Below are 25,742 nucleotides of genomic sequence, written 5' to 3' on the forward strand. Positions count from 1 at the left end.
AGGCTGAGAAATATGCAGGTTCCTACGGTGGTTGAAACATTTTTCTTTAAATAACACACAGGAACACTTTCTGTAAGGACCTTCACAGAAGAGCGGGGCTTTTATACAACATGGGGATCACACTGCTTAATACGCAACTAACCGAGAACCATAGACCATGTTTTTTTTGCACTGTTCAGAAGGGGTATGTTTTTGAAACATCTTACAGCGGACATTAAAGAAAGACTTCCCATTGAATCCGCATGGGATAAGGTATCTGACTGTAGATAATGAAGAAGGTGTCCCTTTGGATTTGGTAATGTTGACGGCCCTCCACTGTATATGGCGGGCTTGCATGGCAGGATACTACTGCGACCCAGACGCAAAGCCGCCGAGAATTTATTTCAGACGAAGCACGTTCAGCTTTGTTGAAAGTGTAAATATTCGGGAATCGGTGCCTGAATCGCTGCTGGTCACTGAACCTTTGGCATCAATGAAAGAATTTTAAAAATGCCAATATCAGTCCAAACAAGACTGATGGCATGTTTTCTTCATTACTGTATGCACTATATGATGTGTCAAGTCTGTGTTGTGTTTTGACCAAACCCCGCAGGGGTGTCTGCGCAAGTAGGCGTTCGGTGCGTAGCGACACCACGGACCCGAACTAACGGGGGAGTTTCTACTTCCTCCCATGCCTAGCCGTGCGTGGCTTTGCCGTGTCCGGGGAAAAGGGGATCCTGGGGGTTGAGCCGACGCTGGGTGATTGGACCGTTAAGGCCCCCCCGGCAGAGGCAACACACCCCTTTGGCCCCGGCTTCACGTATACGGCACCCCTGGGCTGACCCACCCAGGGGAAATCGGCAGTCGCCTCTTCCTGTCTCCTTCTGTCTTTCAATCTTCGTCTTTTCTACTACTTTTGATCTTTCCTGTCCTCTGCTCACTTCTTTTTACTTCCACAATTCTCGGCGGCAAGGGTTAACCTGGTGTACATATCCAACCTTGGGTAGATATATTAGTAGTAGTAGTAGTAGTAGTATTTTTATTTACAGTAAGCCAGACAGAGAGCTCACTGCAGGGGCAAAGGGCTAAAGGCGAACAGCCTGACAAAGGCCCTTGTCCCTCCGCAGTCCGTGACAGTGCAAAGCTTAAACAATATATATATTCAATACATTGCTTTCAAGCAACCTGAAATTGTAAACACAAAATTCAAACATAAATAGCATAAGAAGTTTACATGACACATTTTCAAGAATTTGAGGTCACTCTCGTTATAATTTACAACTAAACAATATCACTGAAACAACTCCAAAACAGACATAAGATGCATGCGGATACAATGAATTCCGCGGTATACACTCGTATAATTGACATATCAGTTTATAAACAATTTAAGCACTTGCAGAGGCATGAGACTCCAGTACATAGTTTTGATAGTGTAGACCGGTGGTTATGAATAAGTTCTTTATTTGTTTCTTGAAAGTCGCACTACAAGCCCTAAAATTCAATTGATCTGCAAGGGTATTTAAAACCTGAGGTACCTGGTAAGGTATTAGGTTATAGTGGCCATCTACGGCTGGCGCTTGCGTCTCCTTCGCGTCTCGCAGCGTCCCCTTGTGGGGCTCGGTGGTGGGTGGCTGGCATGGTCGCCGAATAAGCTACCTAATTTATGGGAACTCCTAGCCTTATCACAACCGATCGCCCCTCCAAGAGGTGGTGCACCGATGCTCTTTTTGAATTTCTACCAAACAAGAAAGATAACTTCCCGAAATATCACATCATCCACTGTGAAAGTACAGAAAAGAAAGTTAGAAGCATTTCACCTTTCCTTTTGTCTAAATGCCTTACAGAAACGCTAGCGCGGGCTACAAAGCCACAAAGACCGCCAGCGGTGACCTGCTACACGAAATAAAAGACCACGCTCAGTACCAGGTACTGCATAACCTTACATCATTTGGTGATCAGCCTATTAAAATCCCACCGCATAGAACCATGAACACCGTGAAGGGTGTTGTATCACATAGAGACCTGATTAACCTCTCTGATGAGGAACTTCTAACACGCTGGAAAGACAAAAATGTCATCTAGGTGCAGCGTATCAGAATAAGAAGAGATAAGAAAGAAACACCAACGAAAAACATCATACTTTCGCATCTAGCACTCTCCCCACACAAATAGCAACAGGATATCTTAAACTGCCAGTCAGACCGTACATACCCAACCCGCAGCACTGCTTTAAACGCCAGAGGTTCGGGCACGGCTCCCAGAGCTGCCGAGGACAGCTTACATACGCGAAATGTGGCACCAAAGGTCATACCGCTGACGATGACTGTAATTTAAAATTCCACTGCGGAAATTGTGAGGCTGAGCACCCCGCTTATTGCAGGTCATGCGTGGCCTGGAAAACGGAAAAATAAATAATAACCACAAAGTTTGAGTTGCATATAGGCTTCCGTAAAGCACAGCAGCCTAGCGTGCAGCCAGTCGGCCTAGCGTGCCGACGCAAACGCCACAAGCCCCCACGGGGGGAGCAGCCTCGGCTGCCCCACCCTCCCTGAATACAGCACCATCGAAGGCCCCTGTGAACCCTGGCAGCAGCCAGGGCACCACACAAACTAAAGAGGTCCCCTCGACCTCCCGCCCGGTAGGGTCGAAGGCTCCGTTTGTCACGACGAAGCCTACAACGAAAACAGCATTGTCTGTCGTCTCTCCTGAGGCGATGAACACATACAGTGAACCGGCGCAGACTGCGCCAAAGGAGCGCCGAGGCCCCCCTACCGCTCTAAAAAAGACAAAACAGTAATTACAGGGCCTCCTAAAGGCCCTGTAAAATAAGTCACTTCTCTCTTTGAGACACCACTCACACTCATTTCGTACACACAGCACTTCTTTACTCCCAATATGGAGACAAAAATTATACAAAGAACGTCGAAGGACTACTCTGAAACCTCGACGATGTCCAATAACTTCTACACAAACATTCATCAAAAGTGCAGCGTGTACAGGGAACACACACAAAATCCAAGACTACCCATTTTACCTCGAAAAATCGACAATTGGCTTGAACATTGTACTATGCAACTTCCAAATCAAGCCTCCCGAGCTGCTGTGGTAGCTCAGACGGTAAGGCGCTTGGCTCGCAACCGAAGAGTCGATGGTTCGAATCCTGCCGGCACTTGGCTGAAAAGAAAAAGAAATGGCGGATTCCATGGCTGAGACCGGCCATCATAGAAGGTGAATCCTGAGACCAGTCTCGAGGCCTGAAATGGCAGGGTCATCCAAGCACTTCCAACCGTAGAAACCAGCCGGCAGTCGTATTAGAGAACTCCGTCCGGAGTTGAAAGATGCCATCATGGGTTTTAATTTTTTGTTGAATTTTTGAATGAAAAAATATCAAAAATACCCCCGGTTCGCTGCGCGTGACATGGTACCGGGGTCCCCGCGCAGCGTGTTGGGGGTATCCAGGCAGAGTAAGCTTCACCACTGGGGCGACGCGTCACAGCCCCTCGAAGCCCGCCTGTACCCTGTTTAGCTACCGGTGGGTGGCCGGCCGGCACTGGGGATCGAACCCCGCACCTGCCGTAGCTGAAGCGGACGCGTACGTGCAATGCCACAGCTACGGTGAAGGCTCTAGCTGCTAAAGTGCTACATACCCGTCTCAAGAAATCTTAAAACAGTTAAAAAGAAAACGGCATGGCATTTATTGAGACTTCCCGGGACAGAGGTTTTGCATTGCTATTCCCACAGCGGGATTCGAACCATCACTTTCTCGGTTACAAGCTCGACATCTTAGCCACTCGACCACTGGAATTGCACAGTAACCACTGCTTATAAGCTATAGTCTGTGCATTATTGCAGAGCTTATTCATTCAAATGTAACAGTAGTGTTGTCTGCATCATTTTCGGTATATACGAGCCACGTAACAAAAATGTTGGCCCCAATCATAATGAAGATTATATGCATTTTCTCACGAAATTTAGTGCCAATATTCAAATATTTCAAGTACCACGCATCGATGAATAGGCAATTCTCAACCTCGCGAAATCGATAAATATGTAATTTTCCAAACACTACACGCCTGCTTTTTTATCAAAAATGGTCTTAAAATTGAATTACCCAATATGCTTCGCAACCTTGAAAAATCAACTCGTTGGCAGTTTTTCAAAGGCTATAGTCTTACCATTTTTTCTCAAAATCATGGTGAATACATATATGACTTAAAACGCGTTAAAACGATGAAAAGCGAAATATAAAAGCTCTCCGAAGGATATAAAGTCGTCATTTTGTCTCAAAAAGGTCCTAGAAAAGATTTATCAGCAATCGACGCAACCTTGAAAATTCGAAAATTTCCAAAGGCTATAGTCTTACCATAATTTCTCAAAATCTTGGCGAATATATATAATTTAAAACGCGTTAAAACGTCGACAAAGCGAAAGACAGAAGCTATTCGAAGGATATAAAGTCGTCATTTTGTCTCAAAAGGGTCCTAGAAATGATTTATCAGCATTCGACGCAACCTCAAAAAATCGACAATTGGCTTGGACATTGTGCTATGCAACTTCCAAATCAAGCCTCCCGAGCTGCTGTGGTAGCTCAGACGGTAAGGCGCTCGGCTCGCAACCGAAGAGTCGATGGTTCGAATCCTGCCGGCACTTGGCTGAAAAGAAAAAGAAATGGCGGATTCCATGGCTGAGACCGGCCATCATAAAAGGTGAATCCTGAGACCAGTCTCGAGGCCTGAAATGGCAGGGTCATCCAAGCACTTCCAACCGTAGAAACCAGCCGGCAGTCGTATTAGAGAACTCCGTCCGGAGTTGAAAGATGCCATCATGGGTTTTAATTTTTTGTTGAATTTTTGAATGAAAAAATATCAAAAATACCCCCGGTTCGCTGCGCGTGACATGGTACCGGGGTCCCCGCGCAGCGTGTTGGGGGTATCCAGGCAGAGTAAGCTTCACCACTGGGGCGACGCGTCACAGCCCCTCGAAGCCCGCCTGTACCCTGTTTAGCTACCGGTGGGTGGCCGGCCGGCACTGGGGATCGAACCCCGCACCTGCCGTAGCTGAAGCGGACGCGTACGTGCAATGCCACAGCTACGGTGAAGGCTCTAGCTGCTAAAGTGCTACATACCCGTCTCAAGAAATCTTAAAACAGTTAAAAAGAAAACGGCATGGCATTTATTGAGACTTCCCGGGACAGAGGTTTTGCATTGCTATTCCCACAGCGGGATTCGAACCATCACTTTCTCAGTTACAAGCTCGACATCTTAGCCACTCGACCACTGGAATTGCACAGTAACCACTGCTTATAAGCTATAGTGTGTGCATTATTGCAGAGCTTATTCATTCAAATGTAACAGTAGTGTTGTCTGCATCATTTTCGGTATATACGAGCCACGTAACAAAAATGTTAAACCCAATCATAATGAAGATTATATGCATTTTCTCACAAAATTTAGTGCCAATATTCAAATATTTCAAGTACCACGCATTGATGAGTAGGCAATTCTCAACCTCGCGAAATCGATAAATATGTAATTTTCCAAACACTACACGCCTGCTTTTTTATCAAAAATGGTCTTAAAATTGAATTACCCAATATGCTTCGCAACCTTGAAAAATCAACTCGTTGGCAGTTTTTCAAAGGCTATAGTCTTACCATTTTTTCTCAAAATCATGGTGAATACATATATGACTTAAAACGCGTTAAAACGATGAAAAGCGAAATATAAAAGCTCTCCGAAGGATATAAAGTCGTCATTTTGTCTCAAAAAGGTCCTAGAAAAGATTTATCAGCAATCGACGCAACCTTGAAAATTCGAAAATTTCCAAAGGCTATAGTCTTACCATAATTTCTCAAAATCTTGGCGAATATATATAATTTAAAACGCGTTAAAACGTCGACAAAGCGAAAGACAGAAGCTATTCGAAGGATATAAAGTCGTCATTTTGTCTCAAAAGGGTCCTAGAAATGATTTATCAGCATTCGACGCAACCTCAAAAAATCGACAATTGGCTTGAACATTGTGCTATGCAACTTCCAAATCAAGCCTCCCGAGCTGCTGTGGTAGCTCAGACGGTAAGGCGCTCGGCTCGCAACCGAAGAGTCGATGGTTCGAATCCTGCCGGCACTTGGCTGAAAAGAAAAAGAAATGGCGGCCATCATAAAAGGTGAATCCTGAGACCAGTCTCGAGGCCTGAAATCCACATAACAAAAATGTTGGCCCCAATCAAAAATGTTGGCCCCAAACCTTTTCAACAGCTACAGGCTACCCATTTTTTCTAAGACTGACCCTGAGAAAGAATTATCAGCATTTGACACAACCTAAAGAATGATTTTTTTAAATAATTAGCTTGTGATATTTTCTCGAAACGATGTCAAAATTTAGTTATTTAAAACATGTATAAACGTCGAAAAGTCGAAAAATAAAACCTACTCGACGGCTACAGGCCACCCATTTTGTCTCAAAATGGCCCTAAAATTAGTTATCCACATTCAACGAAACCTTAAAAATTTAAATTTTTGTAAGGCTACAGGGTTGCGATTTTTTCTCAAACATCTTGCACCAATCTTCGGACACGCGAATTTGGCATTTAATATTTAAGAATGGGCTGCATAATGTAAAATTTGTACAGTCCTATGAAGACGTGGCAAAATAGCCGAGTCAGTAAAGTGGCCAATTCTAAGCGGAAAAGTCGCTGGCTCAAATCCCATAGCCACTAGGGTTGAAAAAAAAAATTCCGCCATATCCACGAAGTGAATGATGATGAGTGGGCGAAGCTCCGGAGGTAAACCTGGTAAACCATGAATCCTCTTTACATTTTGCCCACTCGATTTTATTACATCGCTCCCCCTAGCGTACGTCGCCGCACTAAATCGAACGATTGCCTTCAACCAATGACACGCGCCATATGTGACATCATTCCTATTTTATAAGATTCTTATTTTATCTAGTGAACACTGCAAGAACTAAACTAGAGGTGGTCACATACAGGGGACGGTACCGCCATCCAGTGAACACTGCAAGAACTAAACTAGAGGTGGCTACATACAGGCTACAGGGGACGCACAGCCCACGCCCTAAGGAGCTTCGCCCCTAAAAAAACAAGTCGAAGTTATTAAGGGCACTAATACGACCAGGTTCATTCTTCATTTTAATAATTGACCTGCAGTCTAGGGAGCCGACCAAGTTCTGCATAGTGCATCCTGTGTCGTGGCTGTAGTGTTCATCTCATAACCAAAAGGTTGATGTATCGAGTTAGAGAGAGCGGCGAGTGTCAGAACGCCAGGATCTTCTCTAGATACATTAGTGCCAAAGCTGAAATGCACGTAATGGCACATACTAGAAGTGTAATACTGATTGCCACACTGCATTTGGGGTCCTAAGGTCTTCAAAAAACGACCGTCAAATAAAATACCGCTTTCCTTTTTCGTGGCAAAAACAAATGGCTTTTTTTTCACCAAAGGGTCACGTTCTACGGCGGCTCTCGACTTTCCGAAGGCCCAGGGTACACAATAGCCGCCATGTTGCTCATGTCGCTCTCCAGCGTCTCTGCTTCATCTTCAAGTGAGCAGCAAGTCAATCGCCGACATTCGCATAGCGGCATTACGTTTTTTTCTCCCACTTTTCAATACCACCTTTGGTGGTGAGTGTGGGGGGCTGAGTGGTGAGACTTAGTGTCTACGACATCAAAAAGGACCGGAATTTTACTGGCACTGATACTACAACCACAGAATTTACAACGCATACAAAGTGACTCTTTAGTGAAGCAGCATAGTGCTGGTGTCGTTGAGTCGAAATTCGGGCAAAGTAACAAGATGCCCTACCGGTTCAGGTGCAGATTCATGAACAGAGAGAAACCAGTCTATGCTCTCACGAAAATAGGCTCGGGTAGGCCGCGCATTTTTGTCGACATGGTAGCCCGCCATTCTCGATTTCCTCAAACAGTGGAGGCCCAGAAGCACAATTTCTTCATAAGGCATCCCGTCCCCGTTGTTAAAATTCAGAAACCGTATTCTGTACGGGTCACGCGTGAGGTCTTTTCTGGTAGCTCTCTGCACCAGTCCCGAAAATGCACTCCTTCCCAACAATGCGCGAATACGTGATCAATTGTTCAGCGCGATCTTTTGTTCGTTGGCAATTAGCCCGAATGCAGTTTAAAGAAGAATGTCTTGGTTCCCGGCTGCGCGTGCATCTTTTAACTCTTTTGAAAACATTTCAGCTCGGGCCTCCACTGTACATAGCCCGATAAAGCGGCACTGGAAACACGACGTCACATAAGGCGGACTCGCTCGCTGGATTCCGTGCCAACCGGCTGTGCCCCCGCAATCTCCGACGACAGTGTAGCTCTAATCGACTGGGTTGGTTCTACACCACTTCCTGTGACGCCTGTTCCCGACGACAGCTCTCGCCGACTGGATGAGCCCTACGCCATCTCCTGTTGCCGACAAGAGCTCTCGCCAGTGGTGCCCCATCCTCGGACTACTCCTGTGACAGAGTTCATCTTGCCTATCTTTTTTTTACTTCTGTCACTCCCTGTCCCTGCGCCTATTATATATATATATATATATATATATATATATATATATATATATATATATATATATATATATATATATATATATATACACCTTTTAATCCTGTACTTTTATTCCCTCCTTACCCCCATCCCTTGTGAGCTACTGTTGGCTCAATTGTGAGCTACTGTTGGCTCAATTGCGAGCTACTGTTGGCTCAACATAAGGCAAAATAAAGTTTTCTTTTTGCACTCCACAGGTACTCCTTCGAAAATCTCACAGAAAAAAATTTATACTCGAGACTTTAAAAACCCCCCAATCCCTCCAGTCACAACATATTCAGGGAGACATCTACAGGTGTTAGCCAAACAAAAGAAGAAATACAAATATTGCTTAGGCCCAAAACTACTTGGTAAACGTTTCGCCTTACGCCGGGGACCTCATGAACAACTAGTGCTGGAAATTAGAGAGCTGCTTCACCACCTCTTCGACGAAGGACACAGAATCACGTTTCAGTGGCTTCCAAGTCACTGCGGCATATTGGGCAACGAACATGCCGATGCAGATTCCCGATCAGCACACGAAGATGGTCAAGAAGAATCTATACCATTTTCAAGGACTGATGTTGCAATGACCATCCGGAAAATCGCTAATGCAGAATTAAAGTCCCTTTGGAACGCCGAGTGCTTACGGCACACGCGCCTGCAAAGACTGGACACGTCTCGTCGACTCCTGCCCCCGTCTGGACTCTCTCGACTCGAGACAACAGTGCTTTGCCAACTATGGCTTGGTGTCGCCTTCACCAAAGCTTTCGCCTTCCGAATTGGCATGAAAGACAGTGCTGCTTGCGGTCATTGCGGCAGCGATGAAACTATAGAGCACGTTCTCTGTCACTGCCCTCGTTACAGCGTGCAAAGACGGCAACTAGCTGCTGCGTTAGCTCGCCTTGACGACAGACCTTTGTCTGAACAATCAGTGCTGGAAAAACGACACGATTTGTGTGCTTACAGAAAATCAGTGAAGGCCCTACTGAACTTTTTGCGTGGCAGCGGCCTGTTGTATAGACTGTAGCACCCCAGCTCCCCCCCCCCCCGTTTTATTTTTTTGCACGCGTCTATTCCCCATTTCGCTTTCTTTCCAATCTTTCTTCCCCATTCTCCCTTCCCCTAGTGCAGGGTAGCAAACCGGATGCTCCATTTTCTGGTTAACCTCCCTGCCTTTCCCCCATTTTATTCTCTCTCTCTCTCTCTCTCTTGAGCAATACTAGAAAAAGAATGATGTACAGTAGAGCACGAAATAACCTAGTAATTGCACACAACCCCCAATATTTCACATTGTAATTTCACTGAATGATGTTGCACTTATAAAGGCTTCAAGTAAAATTTAGGACCTTACTAAATCAACAGTTACAACTTTAGAAGTCCGCGGCTTTTCCTCTTCAAAGGTAGACTCGCAAGCCTGCACCAATGGGCGTGCACTCGAGGCAGACGTTAAAAGCCCGAGGACCAGTGACCTTGTATTTCGAAAACGCTGTCGAGTGCATGGGCAGGACTTTAGCCACCTCTCAGTCACTTGTTTAGTCGCCAAGGTGACCCGCTGCCATCCTACAGTAATCAGGGTGGGCGTTTACGGACTTCTAAAGGTTGGCCAACTATATTGTTCAACAGAGATTTAAGAAAAGAGTACATTCACTACATTTGCCTTACCAACAAAAACACGGGGCACCCAGGAAACTTGATGCAAAAACATGGTGCGCTCATGCAGAGGAAACCAATCCGGTAAAAAAAAACTAAATTCAAGAACATTCAGAGTACACTAAAGAGAACGCACTTGCGATTCCCTGATTAACTATCAACACTCTACAACTTCACCGAGAAGCATACAGCCTTCACTCAAGAAGTACAGCACACAACTTCATATCCCCATTGTGCTGATGTCCTGGTCCCTGCATTCGTGTTTTACAAAAGCATATAGAAGAACACTGCAGTGACATACAAAAGCAATCAAGCATTACGTGCCTCACATACTCCCATTACACCGCAAGTTCTTGTTTGCGGCGATTACGGCCCGCCTTAACATGCCCCTGCCGTCACATTGTTCGCTTTCTTGATGCTCTTACATATTCACCGACGAAGTGAAGCGAGACATAAGCATTCAAAGTAGAATACAGACTTGTAAAGTATTTAGTATCACCAAAAGCAGACTGAAGGACGTAACTGGTACTTAGATGAAGTTGTAGATCGTAAGCAGGTGCACGGCCAAGTGTTAGTGTTGGACCAAATGCCAAGCTCCCGAGGCCTTCCAACCAGGACGCCCGAAGCGAACAGGTTCTCCGAAATCGAAGACTCGACCTCCCACACGTAACGTTTTGTGATGCTCCATCTTAACTGGACCAACAAGAACCTGCCGAGCGCGTCCACACAATAGCCTCCAGACCAAAGGGGCACCAAGTTGAGTTGTGAATAGAAGAGCGTGCCACTAGATATGCACAACAAACAAATGCAAAAACATACACACTAAAAAAAGAAGCCTCCCTGCCACACAGATTGATAAATCTGTTACAAGTTGTCCGGCTTTACATGCAGTTTAAAAGCAAGAGAACATCAACATGCCACTACATTTCACAATGTGTATGAATGTCTATCATGGCTAACAAACATGCAGATCGGTTACTCAGTTTCGCTGCAGCTTCATATTGTGGTGAAATGCGAGCACTAGGAGAAATGTTGGTACCTTGTGTTACACTTGCATTATTTATTGAATGATATGGGTCCAGCATATTCGACAGTCCCTAAAAACACACTTTACCTTTATTGGCATCTGAACAGCGTGCAATTTCGGGGTGCGATTGATTCTGTGAGCCTTAACACTCCTTAAAAAGCTCTGTACATGATTAGGCAATATATAACCACCGTGAAGGTATTCCACAGCCTTCCATGGACACCTGGTAGCCATGGTTGGATCCAGAGATTGCTGGCACGTCGAGCAGGGGGCACTGAGGGGTAGTCCGTCGTGCGCTCTTTAAAAGTCCGCTAGCGATCACAGTAGAACGACACCGAGTTTTCACTACACCGATATGTTCTTTGCGTGATGCATGCCCAATAAGGCGAAGCAAGAAGCAGGAACCAGGAGGTGAATCGTTGCTGATGAACGTCCTGGCAGCAGGACAGGAATGGTCTTGCCCCACCCCCAAGGGGCACAGGCTGGACGTGGAAGGCTATGCGTATGCGGGTTTGTATGTAGCGTCTATCGGCGAGATTAAAGGTCGAGGGGCTGTAAAGACACCAATATTTTACAGTTATAAGTGGTGGGGATGCGAAAGGTGCGCACACTAACACGAGCTCAAGGGGGACGCAATTTTTAGGAATGCTGAATTTCTACTTATAGCCTAGGAATGGACGAGATAATGGGATTTTTCTGCAATTGATAGAGCTCGAACGCAATACCCTGAGGCTAAAACTGAAGCGAATCAAGTTCATGCAATTTACATCACAATTACCACACAACAGCTAAGAACAAGTGTCTCCGATGCTTTCATTGGGCCGACTTGTGAACGTTGTGATGCTGAGCGAAAAAAAAGCCTTTGGAAAAAAGCCTTTGCCATACAAGAGTTTATAATTGAGCAGCAGTGTTGTGCACAGGTCACGATGTACCTTCTTGCCACACACACTTGCCACCTTGCCACACACTTGTCACCTTCACTACAGTGATGCTGGCAACGCTCCCATGAATAGATGTACACATATATACTTTAATAAAACTTGTTGCGCTAGTTGGTGCATGTCACAAGAAAATCAACCAACGCAAATCACCAGGGAAGGTGAAGAGAGCGTCAAATCTCAGCTAACTTTACTCTCGCCAAACCACCGCAATAAATGCACCATGCCACACATGCGCAAAATATACCCCTACGTCACATGGCACAATCACACTCACACTGCACGGGCTATTTCAGAAAGGTATAAAAATTCAATTAACCGCAGCCCCACAGACGTAGCACTGATATCAACATTTATATTCTTCCTGATGCGGTATGCTTCAATAGCATCTCTCTCTCAATCACATCCTTGCTTCTACCTAGATTGCAAAAGGATTGCCAAAGTGCCTAGATTGCCTACCTAGATTGCCAGAGTGCCAAAGGAGTATTCTTCACCGAAAGATCTCTCCTTCGATCGTTTATGCATTGGCTGGTATGGCAGATGCAAACCTTTCCTCAGGAGAGTGGAACTTCGTAGACCCCTCCCAACGCCTCGCATGCCTCTTTCCACACACAAAGGGCAGGCACGGGTCTTCTCGAGATATGTGCCCACAGGCCCGGTGGTTCCCCCCCCTCTGCTCTCCCTCGTGAGCACGCTTATGCCTACAGCTTACAAACCAGTAGGTACCTCATATCTTCAGGCTTAAAAAAAAGACCACCTGTTGTCCCGTACATCTATAACGTTGCCAGACCTTGTGGGCGTACAGAAATTGGCCGATGCGTGAACTATCGAGCGAAAAAGCACGAGTTTTCGTTTAAGAATAACCTTTAGATACATTTGCATATGCACTGCAGCGCGTGCAGCAAGATTTGCTATTATCACAATTTTAAGTAGAAGCAAGGAGGTGATTGAGCGGGAGATGCTAGAACAATGCCTCCTAGAAAAGACTATTCCCAAGAAGTGAGCCGCCAAAACGCTGCCCTACCCTTTCCGTTTTCCCCCTTTCCACCCGGTCGATCCGTTACAGTTGCTAGAGCCTCTCGCGGTACAGTTGCAAGAGCCTCCCTTCTTGCTCTCTCCCTTGTCCCTCCTTTTCTCTGCCACCCGAGTCTGTAACTGGTGCATTCCTTCCACGTGATCTTGCAAATAGCTGGTGGTGCTATTATGCAAAAGGTGCAAAACGAGTACGTATCCGTATATGGCTCCAGCCGGATTATGGCTGTGACGAAAGACGAAATCGTAGCCAAGACATAAACTTAAGAGGAGGACCGTTTTAGTAGACATCAAGTCGACCAAGATTGTTTCGTGGGGCTCGTTCAATGTAATATGCGAGTTTTTGAATAACGCTAGGTTGTCATAAAACAACATAAAACGGTTTCGCTCTCTTCGACTTACCTTGTGTTATCCGAAATGAATCACGCCGTGCAGTGTCGCTGCGAACGTTTCTCGAAAACACTTCGAGGATGTGCGAAGCGAGTTTATTTGTCGCTTTTTATTGAAACGCCAGGAACGCGTCCAATGCGTGTCTGGGGCATACCAGTTGTTATAAATACTTGTGCGTATGCAGAGACGCTGTAGCGTGTAATGAAGCTTTCGTGTAATAAACGCACCTTCAGAAACATTTCACGCTTTACCAGTCGGCCAGAACGCGGCATAAAGGAGCCGAAACACACTGCTTCGGGACACCTCACCAGTAGAACTCGTTTTTCAGGAAGATCCGCGCACCGCACAAGAATCGCCTGGCATTACTATTGTCGAAATCGGCACGCATCATTAGCAGCACTGCGATGATTTTTTTTTTTTTTTGATGAAGCGTTCGGTCCAGTCTGGGCATGGTTTTAGGGGCGAAGCTCCTTAAAATTGCACCCGTTCGTTCCTCGTCGTAGTACGTAACATGTCTTACGCTTTGACCTGCAAGGTGGTGCCGGTGGGAGATTTCTCCTGTGCGTTGTTGAACACTAGAAAAAATGGCAGCATATCCACGGGGTGGATGGTGGAGAGTGGGACGAAGCATCCACCCGTGTATTCGTTCTTGCTTCCGTCCACCCATGCGTCCATCCATGCGTCCACCCATGCGTCCATCCATGCGTCCACCCATGCGTCCACCCATGCGTCCACCCATGCGTCCGTGCGTACGTCCGTGCGTACGTCTGTACGTGCGTCCGCACGTCCATCCATGCGTCCGTCCATGCGCTAGTCCATGCATCCACCCTGCGTCCGCCCATGCGTCCATCCATTCGTGCAGCCATCCGTGCGTCCGTCCATGCATCTGTCTGTGTGTCCATTCGTCCATCTAGTCAACACTCCAAGTACAACAATCTCGCATCTTTTCATTATATATTCCGCATATAGAAGCACCGCCATCCAGCAGACATTCCAAGGACTAAACGAGAGGTGGCACACGCACACTTTCTTACGGCTGGCGCTTCGTGTCTACTTCCCACCTTTAACCACCTCGAGTTCGTGGTATGTACTAAATCACTGTATTCATTGCACTGCGGCCCAACGCTCGCTAAACCTTTCTGAAACAAAGGAGGTTACGTCCAGCAAGTATAACGTAGCAACCTTTTCTTGTCAGATACTGCTCAATGTACATGCCAATGGCTGCTAACGGGGAATGAGACACAGAAGAATTTGGCTTTTAGTTAACGCGCAGGCTGCGAAAGGCTGCGCAAGTCTTTGATCCGGTTCGCCATTATTTTCTGTTTTCTCTTCTAGAACATGCCAACGTTGGCTCCAATATATTTAAAGGTGTGAAATATGCTACAATGAATGTTCAACCCGTGTAATTGTTAATGGCTATCTTTCAAAAGCAGTGTTTCTTAACTCGTCTTTGAAACAGGGCTGTCTGTTATCAATTCTCTTTGCTATTTACCTGGAGCCACTGTGCTTAAGTGTGATTCGCTCTAGTAACGCCCGCTGTTTTTGTGCTTATGCGAATGAGGTAAAAGTACTGGCGTATGCGTACCACCTAGCGTTGTTTGGCACAGATATTTCTAGTATAAAAATGGTAGTGTCAACAATCAGAGAATGAGAAAAAAATTTCAGGGGAACGACTGAACTTTGCTAGAAACTTGGGGCTGTGGTTTCACCCAAGGACACATAAATCAGCCCATTTTCAGGGTATAGAATAGTCTTGTGATTCACCAAAATATCTAGGGTTCTATTAGATGTATATTGATCAAGTACACATTATTGGAAAGAACGTGTACCCACCCCAAAGCGCTATACCCAACCGTTTATTCCTCATAACCTCTCTATCTTTGGTAGAGCTAAAGCATGCAATCTTTCTTGCAACAAAAATATTCTACGTACTGCAAATAATTTCTCGGTCGAAGGTTTACATACAGGAATTTCACCGTATATTTGCTACCTTTATTTGGCCATCAACCTATGAACCGATGAGGCGAGACACTGTTTTTAGAAGTTTCTGCGCAGGTAGTGTGTGGGTTGGTACACCTCTTTATTAGACAACTGGTGTAGCGCTTTTCCTATTTTCGTGATTGTGCTCATCTACTGCTTTGAACAATCTTGAAAATGAATTTTGCAGACATTACACCAAATTTAGAGGTATCTAATAATTTTACATCACCTCCCCATCTGCAAGTGTTCATGCGTGAAGTGTGTGAATCAGTGCGTTTTCTGACAGCCAGATTCTCCAATGAGTACCTGTTCTCCAGCTCAAGAAAAAAAGAAAAAAACCTATATTATGCTGAATTGGATATGCTCTTTCTGGCCCCACTTTACCGCTCACTATATATTGGATTCGCTGGTCATGACGTGCTATCACGTGTAACGAAAATGCCTATTTCACCAATAAGCAAGACATTTTTTTACAAAGTGCATACAGAAACAATACCTGTAAAAACCTGGTTAAACACCAAAGGTATATTTGTATCCTCTAATGAACTGCCGCCTCTGAAGTTTCAGAAACAATCGAGCATTGCTTTATTAGTTGTAAGGACGCCATACTTTTCTATGACGTCCTGTAGAGGGCTTTAAAAAAAACTTGTGGATTTAAATTCTCATAGCATCTGCCATCTTCTACCATTCAAATGCAACGAAGTGCCCGTTGACATGGTTTTGTTAATGGGCAAGCATAGTTTGTGGAAAACTCGCATGTTGGACAGGCATGTGGAACCAGTGGTGTCTTCGCGAAGCCACTTTGTGCAAATGACTGTGCGGCTAAGAGACTTATGACCAACTGCGATTTCAGCCGCACTGGTATGCCGAGTTCATGAAGTGTACTACTCAAATACCTCTTTATAAACTGTGGTGTACGCGATTTACTTGTAACGTCTATTGTACATTTGTCGAATTGACCCTGTGTATGTTCAACGGTATGTATATACGTGAGCCGCATTTGTATTAAATGTCGTGTAAGAAAAAACGCCAGGCCTGCACGCAAAGCGCAGCACAGTCACAGCGAAAGCTAGAAGAGCGGCCTTTCGGCACCTTTTCTAGACACTCAGTGGGTCTCTGCTGCAAACGCACTTGTAATACCCACTACGGCATTAATACCCATTAATACTAATACCCACTACGGCATTATTAATAAAAATGTTTGGGTAGTAGGCCGGCATTCGCTAGGCTATTTTTCGTCATTCTTCTGAGAAGCGTGGTATCCGCTGAACACTTGCAAGGAATTTCGTGCCAATTGTCCATGCAGTGGCTGACGACGATTAGGAATTATGCCTGAAGTGTGCATGCGCCACAGTTGATTGATATGTGGGGTTTAACGTCCCAAAACTATTATATGATTATGAGAGACGCCGTAGTGAAGGGCTCCGGAAATTTCGACCACCTGGGATTCTTTAAAGTGCACCCAAATCTGAGCACACTGGCTTACAACATTTCCGCCTCCATCGGAAATGCAGCCGCCGCAGCCGGGATTCCATCCCGCGGCCTGCGGGTCAGTAGCCGAGTACCTCAGCTACTAGACCACCGTGGCGGGGCGGCATGCGCCACAGCTGATAGATGAACAACAAGCTTTTGTAACGGGTTAGAGCATTGGACGGCCAACTCGTTACGCTATTCGCGTTGTGCGACGACTGGTTTTATAATTCGCAATAACGTGATTGCTTTCCCGACATCAAGGCTACCAAAGGGAAGTTTGCCAACAAGTCACAATCCCCACCGTAGCTCAGTGGTAGAATACTGGGATAGCACCCAGTGGAGCCTTTGCTCGAGCCCCACCGTGTCAATGGTGCTAGGTTTACTAACAAGTCACAAGCACCGGTGTCGCTCAGTCGTAGAGTACTGGGCTGGCACCCAGCATACCCGGGTTTCGAGACCCATTGTGTCTTTGGTATTTTTTTTTCTAATTTCCCGCGATGTGGTTACGGACGGCAGCGGTGGCAGCGGACAACTGCGCGTGACCCGAGTTGTGATCTCATAACAGCTTTCACTGTAAAAAAACTGGCGTGGCTAAGTGGTAGAATAATGGACTGGCACTCAGCAGACCCGGGCTCAAGCCCCACTGTGACATTTTACATTATCATAATAATAATAATAATAATAATTACAAACCTGACTACGTCCACTGCAGGACAATGGCCTCTCCCATGTCCCGCCAGTCAACTCGGTCCTGTGCTTGCTGCTGCCAATTTATACCCGCAAACTTCTTAATCTCGTCTGCCCACCAAACCTTGTCTCCCCCTAACCCTCTTGCCTTCTCTAGGAATCCAGTTAGTTACCCTTAATGACCAGCAGTTATCCTATCTACGTGCAACATACCCGGCCCATGTCCATTTCCTCTTCTTGATTTTCACTATAATATCCTTAGCCCCCGTTTGTTCCCTAATCCACTATGCTCTCTTCTTGTCTCCTAAGGTTACACCTACCATTTTCCTTTCCGTTGCTCGCTGCTTCGTCCTCTATTTAAGCTGAACCCTCTTTGTAAGTCTCCAGGCTTATGCTCCGTGGCTAAATACCGGCAAGATGCAGCTGTTATATACCTTCCTCTTGTGGGATAGTGGCAATCTACCGGTCATAATTTGAGAGTGCTTGCCAAATGTGGTCCACCCCATTCTTATTCTTCTAGTTACTTCAATCTCGTGGTTCGGCTCCACGGTTATTACCTGTCCCAAGTAGACAGTCTTTTACAACTTCAAGTGCACTATTACCTATCTCGAAGCGCTGCTTGTTCCGAGGCTGTTGTACATTACTTTCGTTTTCTGCAGATTAATTTTGATTTGATTGATATGTGGGGTTTAACGTCCCAAAACCACTATATGATTATGAGAGACGCCGTAGTGGAGGGCTCCGGAAATTTAGACCACCTGGGGTGCTTTAACGTGCACCCAAATCTGAGCACATGAGAATAACTTTAAAACCCACCTTTCTGCTCTCCTTCTCTAACTTCGTAATCATGAGTTGCAATTCGTCCCCTGAGTTACTCAGCAATGCAATGTCATCGGCGAAGCGCAGGTTACTAAGGTACTCTCCATTAACTTATCCCTAACTGTTCCCATTCTAGGCTTTTGAAAACTTCCTGTAAGCACGCGGTAAACAGCATTGAGGAGATAGTGTCCCCCTGCCTTACACCCTTCTTGATTGGTATTCTGTTGCTTTCTTTATGAAGCACTATGGTAGCAGTTGATCCCCTGTAGATTTCTTCCAGGATGTTTATATATGCTTCATCGACGCCCTGAGTCCGCAGTATCTGCATGACTTCTGATATTTCTACTGAAACAAACGCCTTCTCGTAATCTATGAAGGCTATGTGCAGTGGTTGGTTATATTCTGAGCATTTCTCTATTACCTGATTGATAGTATGAATGTGGTCGATTGTTGAGTAGCCTGTTCGAAATCCTGCTTGTTCCATTGGTTGATTGAATTCTAATGGTGTCTTAATTCTGTTAGCAATTGCCTTTCAAAATAGCTTGTATACTATGGAGAGCAAGCTAATCGGCCTGTAATTCTTCAGGTCCTTGTCATCTCCTTTGTTATGTATTAAGATGATGTTAGCCTTCTTCCAAGACTCTGGTAGTCTTCCCGTCAGGAGGCACCTCGTAAACAGGGTGGCTAGTTTTTTTGACACAATCTGTCTTCCATTTTTCAGCAGATCAGATGTTACCTAATCCTAACCAGCAGCTTTACCTCTTTACATGTTCTCCAAGGTTTTTCTGACTTCTTCCATCATTACTGGTGGGGTTAAAGCTAGTTCTGTTAAGGTCGTGGTTGTGCCGGCTACTGTACAGATCTCTTTAAACTCCACCGCTAATTTAACTATCCTATTCACATTGGTTGTTACTTTGCCTTCTTTGTCCCTTGGTGCATAAATCTTGGTTTTGCCTATCCAAGTTTTCTCTTCTCTGCTTTGACGCTTCCTCAATTTATCAGAGCATGTTCAATTCTCTTCATGTTAATACCTTCTTACATCGGATAACTTACGCTTATTAATCAACTTCCAAAGTTCTACCACCTCTATTTTGTCTGTGGTACTTAAGGCTTTCTCACTAAGAAGTGTCAAACGATGATTCTTTGTTTTCTTGGACAGCTTGCCCTTGTCCTGTAACTACAGTACCTCTAACTTTCACTGTACACTCAGTAATGATAGTCATCACAATATCATTCATTGCGTCAACGCTAAGGCTGGTTTCCTCGATAAGATCCGAATACCTGTTCTGAAGTGAGACTCTGAATTCCTGTACTTTCCCTCTCAGTGCTAGCTCAGTGAATGGCTTCTCACGTATTAGTTTCTGTCATTACTTTTTCAAGTCTAGCAAAATTTGAGACCGTACCATTCTAGTCACTGCATCGTACCTTGCTAAGCACTTCCACATCTTGCACGATGCCTCGGTTCGAACTCAGTTAAAAGTCTATTTCGGTCTTATTTTCGCCATTAGAGCTCCTCCATGTCCACTTACGGTTTCCTCGTTTTCGGTAGAAGGTATTCAAAATCCGTAAATTATTGCGTTCTGCGAATTCTACTGGTAGATCCCCTCTGGCATTTCTGGTACCGATGCCATACCATCCAACTGTCTGGTCTCCAGCCTGCTTCTTCCCCACGTTGCATGAATGTGTCCCATCAGTATAGTATACTGTGTTTTTACCTTACTCATTGCCGATTCCACGTCTTCGTAGAAGCTTTTAACTGACGCGTCCTCATGACTGGATGTAGGCGCGTAATCTTGTACCACCTTCATCTTGTATCTCTTATTGAGTTTAATCACGATACCTACCACCCTTTCATTAATGCTATGGTATTTCTCTATGTTGCCAGATATGTTTCTGTGAATAAGGAGCCCCACTCCCAGTTCTTTTCTGTCAGCTGAGCCCCAATAGCAAAGGATGTGCCCATTATGTAGCACCGTATAGGGCTGATCTGTCCTCCTAACCTCACCGAGCCATATTACATCATCTTTATTACCTTCTAGCTCCTCGAATAGTACAGCTAGACTTGCCTCACTAAATAAGGTTCTATAGTTTTAAACGTTTCCAAGGTCAGGCTTCATTAGTAGTAGGGTTTCTTTATTCTAATTTCGTGCGATGTGGTTACGGACACTGGCAGTGGCGTCGGACAACTACTGCGGTGCATGATCTGAGTTGGGACCTCATAACAGCTTTCGCTGTAAAACGTAAGTTATGGGGTTATGGATGGAGCTGTACTCTAAAGGGGCTATACATAATCAGCAATATTTAGTACTGGGCACGCCACATATATGTAGATTGGCGACATTTTTGGCGAAATTTAGGATGTAGCAACTTTTGGTGAATTTTCGCTCATCGATTGGCGAATTTCACTCGAAACTCGGTGGAAGTCCTGCTCCGGTCAGGTGAATTTGATCTTTTTGATAGGCCTCTTGAAATAGCACGTACGTATAGTCTGAGACCGAGTGCGATTGTGCATTGTGACGTTGGGGTGTGTTTTGGGCATGTGACAGTGCATATATAGAGGTAATTTGGCAAGAACAAATTATGTTGCGAGTTGATGCTATTTTTCGCTTTTTTTTTATTCAGTGGTTTGAGTAATTTCTTGTGATGTACAGAGATCTTATAAAGTGGACAGGGAAGTGTGCATCATGACATTTAAATCAGCGTTGAGTGGTAGAAATGCAATCAAAACTAACCTTCCAGGCTTCTCTGGAGCTTTGTAAACAGGAACAAGTTTGCCTGGTTCACACAAGGACTGTCAAGGCAGTATTGGCTATCAAGATCACAAGAAGAGTGGACGCTTAAGAGAAGTGTGAAAGGGCAGTTTTTATAGTGTTGCAACCATTTTACGGGCTGCTGGTTTCCGATAATGATGGAACCTGTATTCATGGAACCATTACAGCGTGTATGTTTTTTTCATTAGCAGCAGTGTATCTGTGTGTGTGAATACCAGGAATTGTATGTACATATCAGACCAGCAAATTGTTTTATCATATTTATTTTATAATAGATGAAGTGCGTAGATATGTTGGAAAGTCAGTACAGATGCACAAACACGTGGACATATTTCTGCAGACGCACACCCTTCTCGGATATATCAGCACAGCTTCAGCACCGTGAAGTTGGATCAATTTATCCACACCGCAATGGCTCGAGAATGCACTCGCACACATTACAAAACTTCCACTGCACTCTTAACACCTTGAAAGCTCGAAATTCTAGATTAAAGCCCGAAATGCATCACAGTATTTGTTACACGAAGGCTTTTCAATGCTTAACCGAATGTAAACAGAACCTGCCAAAGCAGTCACTAGAAAAAAAAAACAGTGCTTACCCGCGTGACTGCAGACCGCCAAGCATAGAGTCGCAATACTCTTATGGAGGATGTTCGACGCCAGCAGTTCCCAAAGCAAAGGGTGGGTGACGTAAGTGAAGGAGCAGAGCTTCTTTGAATGTGCCAGATGCATAAGTCGCGAAGCTGGAAAGAAAAAGTCACTGATAAATCAGCGCCATACATGGCGCACCTATTCTACCGATACACTAGGCTGATGATACACTGGTGTGTAGCTTTAACGCCTAGTTTAGAGCATGACCACTTGACACAGTGAGACTAATCATAGATGCTGTCACACATTGCAAGAGAGGAAGTTTACAACTATCCCGAGTAGATAACAGACTGAAAATGCAAGTTAAAGGAAGGTGCGATTGTAGCGTTACATTCAGTATAAAATTAATACATTGTTGTAAGTGACCCTTGGTAGTGCCACAGATTGCTAAATCATTTTGCCAAGATACTGAGCCATGCACTCTATAATGGAAGGGCTAAGCCATTTTGAATAGTTCCTTTTAGTATATCAAAGAGAACAGGTTGCCTGTCTTTTTTTCAGTGCTGCAGCCAACTATATTTTTCTTTGTGTTTCAACGGGAACAAAAGTAGCAGTTTATGAAAAGTTGGGGGATCCTTAAAGGGACCCCGAAACACTTTTCTAAGTAACCATAAAGTTATTTCACTGGAAAAGTTCATTGCCTCGCGAATTCGACGCCGCAAACATTTTAACAATCCGTCCAGTGCGAGTGGAGTTACAAAGGTTTTTTGCATGCTCCAATTGCATTCTCTCTTCTCTCGCCCCGACGAAAGTGCTGGAAGCTAAGTAGGGAGAGTTGGCAGGGCTACAGGAAAACTTCGCGCGTACTTCGCGACCTTGAGCACTTTTTTTGTCTTTTTTTGGTCGAATGCGTAGCTTTTTCAGTGTGATCTCGAGCGCACGTGCGGACAAGTGGCGGCCTCCCACGGCGATCTCTGCAACGAGTGAGCGCGCCATGTTGTAATCAGCCAATGGCTCATAGATGGGTCGTCAACGTGTGATTTTTGGGCATATAACGTAATTTGTCGAGAGAAGAGAAAGCGATTTTGAGCTGATTTTGATCATTTATTGTAAATTCCAGGCCGCATGCTGTGCTATAATATTTGGCTCGCGTGTTGTCGGGAGCCTCTACTAGCGATCGGCAGCGTTTTCTGACCACGCTCAAAAAGTGTTGCAGAGCCCCTTAAAGCGTTGCACGTGACAGCGATATCCTATACCTAGTGCTTACTTGAAGCACTTAGTGCATGAAATCTTTCCAAACTTGGTATGCACCCACAACGTGGCTTCAAGGGAATAGGCGCAGTAGCGTATGTGCCTTTTGGGGTGGGTGACCGGCTTTAAACCACAAAGTCATGTTATGGTCACATGTTATGAGGACTGATGGCCATGTGCGTCTGTACCACGCATTGTCGATTGATTTGTGGAGTTTAACGTCCCAAAACCATCATATGATTATGAGACGCGCCGTAGTGGAGGGCTCCGGAAATTTCGACTACCCGAGATTCTTTAACGTGCTCCCAAATCTGAGCACACGAGCCTACAACATTTCCGCCTCCATCGTAAATGTAGCCGCCACAGCTGGGATTCGAACCCGCGACCTGTGGGTCAGCAGCCGAGTACCTTAGCCACTAGACCACAGTGGCGGGGCGTACCAGCATTATCAACGCACTATTTCACGTTGTATTTTGATGTGTACACGACGCACGTGTTTGTAAAGCATGGAAGTTACTTCCACTGCATTTCCAAGTAGAGGAAGTTCTTTTCCCTGCATTCACAAGCAGACGTGTGGCTATTAGGCAAAGAACCCATTTGCCACGCAAGCGAACCGAGTTCGATCGCCACTCAAACCCAGAGTTTTCTTATTTGCATCGCCCTCGATTTCTTGGTCACGCGCAACATAATTTTTCGCTCACAATCAACGACACGCAAATTTCTGCGAAACAAGCTATTTAATGTTACCGCATGTAAACGCTCGAGATAACCATGGCATGGCACTGTGAACCTGGCTGCTAAAATACAGCGCTAACTCAAGTGCTCCCACCGAAATTATGCCAACACGGTACGAACTCGAGATTCTTTAGTCCACAATTGTTTACACTCCGCCCTTGTTACTCAATGAAATGTGTATGCTTACGCGAGTCATTGCGGATCTTCAGGCAGGGGTTCATCGGAACGAGAAGGTCACCAGCATGAAGATGGACTGCGGCTGCGTAACGGTTGACCGAGGACATCTTGCAGAAAGGCCTGGATGACATACGGACCTGCAGGATCACCCAATGTATGTGTCAGGTGCAAAGATGAGCAAGCTGCAATAAAAAGTGAGGCACATTCAGATCAGGCTGATGTGAAGTGTCATTGAAAGGACACTGAAATTTGTAGTGTGACTGGTGTTCGCAATTGCGAGATAAACGCGTCATGCCATTAAGAATCTGGTCAATACGTGTAATGTTTAGGCACGTTAGCTATTTAGGCATGCGCTTTAACTGGCATTTGGGTGCTGCAAATATTCGAACGTATGTTCTGATGTATTCAATACTTCAAATTTACATTCATGTTCATGTGACTTGGAAGTATTCGAATGAACATAAATGACAAGCAGCATCACCTGACCCCTTGTAGAGGCCGTTTCGCTGCAATGGAGGTTTGCGATGTCGTTTTTAAGAGAAATACACACTGCCGCGAAGCCCCACTTCAAAGTTAAATGGACAGATGGTGGTCCCATCAATTCGTAAAATGTTCAAAAGCTTGTTATACTGGTTTACATTGTACGGCTATAGTAAATTATAAAGATGAGCTATCTGCGTCAAATTAAACCCAAACAACGGCAAGCCTTCGAAGTGGTATTGCGCGCCCCGTCCAGTTATCACCATGGACAGGCGCGCGCATCCTGTTCGGCAGCTCTGCGCATTTATGCGTGCCTGTCCGTGGTAGTAAGTATGCGGCGAGCACTATACCATAGCGAAGGCTTGTCGCTGTTCGGGTTTCCTTTGACGCGGACAGTACTTTACAGGCTATTGTTTGCATTCTACCGAAAGTAAATCGTGCTACTATTCAAAGTTGCAGGCACTTTTAAATCAATCTTCAGTTAAAGTGTTGAGCAGGTTAACCGGGTCATGGCAAATATGCTCGTTCGGTTTTGTTTTTGTTTTTTAGGATTGAAGCTCTCTATAGGGTGTGGGTCGTTCCCGCCTCTGTAGTAGCTGCAGTATGTGGTCGCCTCTAGTTTACTAACTGCTCAATAGTTGGCGTTGATTGTATATGTTTTTGTGCATGAGATCAGAAGTTCAAGCAAGATTAGAAATTAAGCAATGTGGAATAGTTAGGCTTGCTTTAGGAGCTCACGGGAATACACCAAATCAGGGAGTATACAAGGTGATATGGGATGGAAATCATTTGAGGGCAGGGAAGCTAGCAGCAAGATAAAATTTGAGAAACGATTGAGAGAAATGGGGGAGGAGCGTTGGGCTAGGAAGGTATTCAGCTACTTGTACATGAAGAATGTCGATACAAAATGGCGGAAGCGAACCAGGAAATTGAGTGGTAAATACTTGGAAAACAGCAGGGGGCCAAACGAAAAAGAATTATTGGTTAAGAAGAAGGTGAAGAAAGCTCAGACCGATATGTGGAGAATTGGCATGATTAAGAAGTCCGCACTAGATATCTATCGAACTTTTAAGCAGGAAATTTCCAAGGAAAGGATCTATGATAATACTCGGGGTAGTTCTCTACTGTTGGAGGCCAGGACGGGAGTATTGCGAACCAAGACATATCGGGCCAAATACGAAGGGGTAGACACGGTATGCAGTG

General features: G+C 45.1%; 1 protein-coding gene across 1 annotated transcript; it reads right to left on the bottom strand.

Annotated features, from left to right (window-relative positions):
- Window positions 1-10,125: 10,125 nt before the first annotated feature.
- LOC119182925 (uncharacterized) lies at window positions 10,126-24,686 on the bottom strand. Its single transcript, XM_075870962.1, has 3 exons — window positions 24,070-24,686; window positions 21,905-22,048; window positions 10,126-11,767 (listed from the first exon to the last, which is right to left on the bottom strand). Exons 1-3 carry the CDS (start codon window positions 24,188-24,190, stop codon window positions 11,712-11,714), a joined length of 321 nt encoding a protein of 106 aa, XP_075727077.1. The 5' UTR covers window positions 24,191-24,686; the 3' UTR covers window positions 10,126-11,711.
- Between the last annotated feature and the right edge of the window lie 1,056 nt (window positions 24,687-25,742).

This window comes from Rhipicephalus microplus, chromosome 8 (assembly GCF_043290135.1).
Source record: "Rhipicephalus microplus isolate Deutch F79 chromosome 8, USDA_Rmic, whole genome shotgun sequence".
NCBI lineage: Eukaryota > Metazoa > Arthropoda > Arachnida > Ixodida > Ixodidae > Rhipicephalus > Rhipicephalus microplus.

Coding starts and splice junctions, on each gene's coding strand:
- LOC119182925 (XM_075870962.1), bottom strand. CDS start 24,190: ATGTCATCCAGGCCTTTCTGCAAGATGTCCTCGGTCAACCGTTACGCA. Junction 22,049..24,069: donor GAAGATCCGCAATGACTCGC/GTAAGCATACAC, acceptor TTTTCTTTCCAG/CTTCGCGACTTATGCATCTG. Junction 11,768..21,904: donor GGCGGTCTGCAGTCACGCGG/GTAAGCACTGTT, acceptor GTGTCTTTACAG/CCCCTCGACCTTTAATCTCG.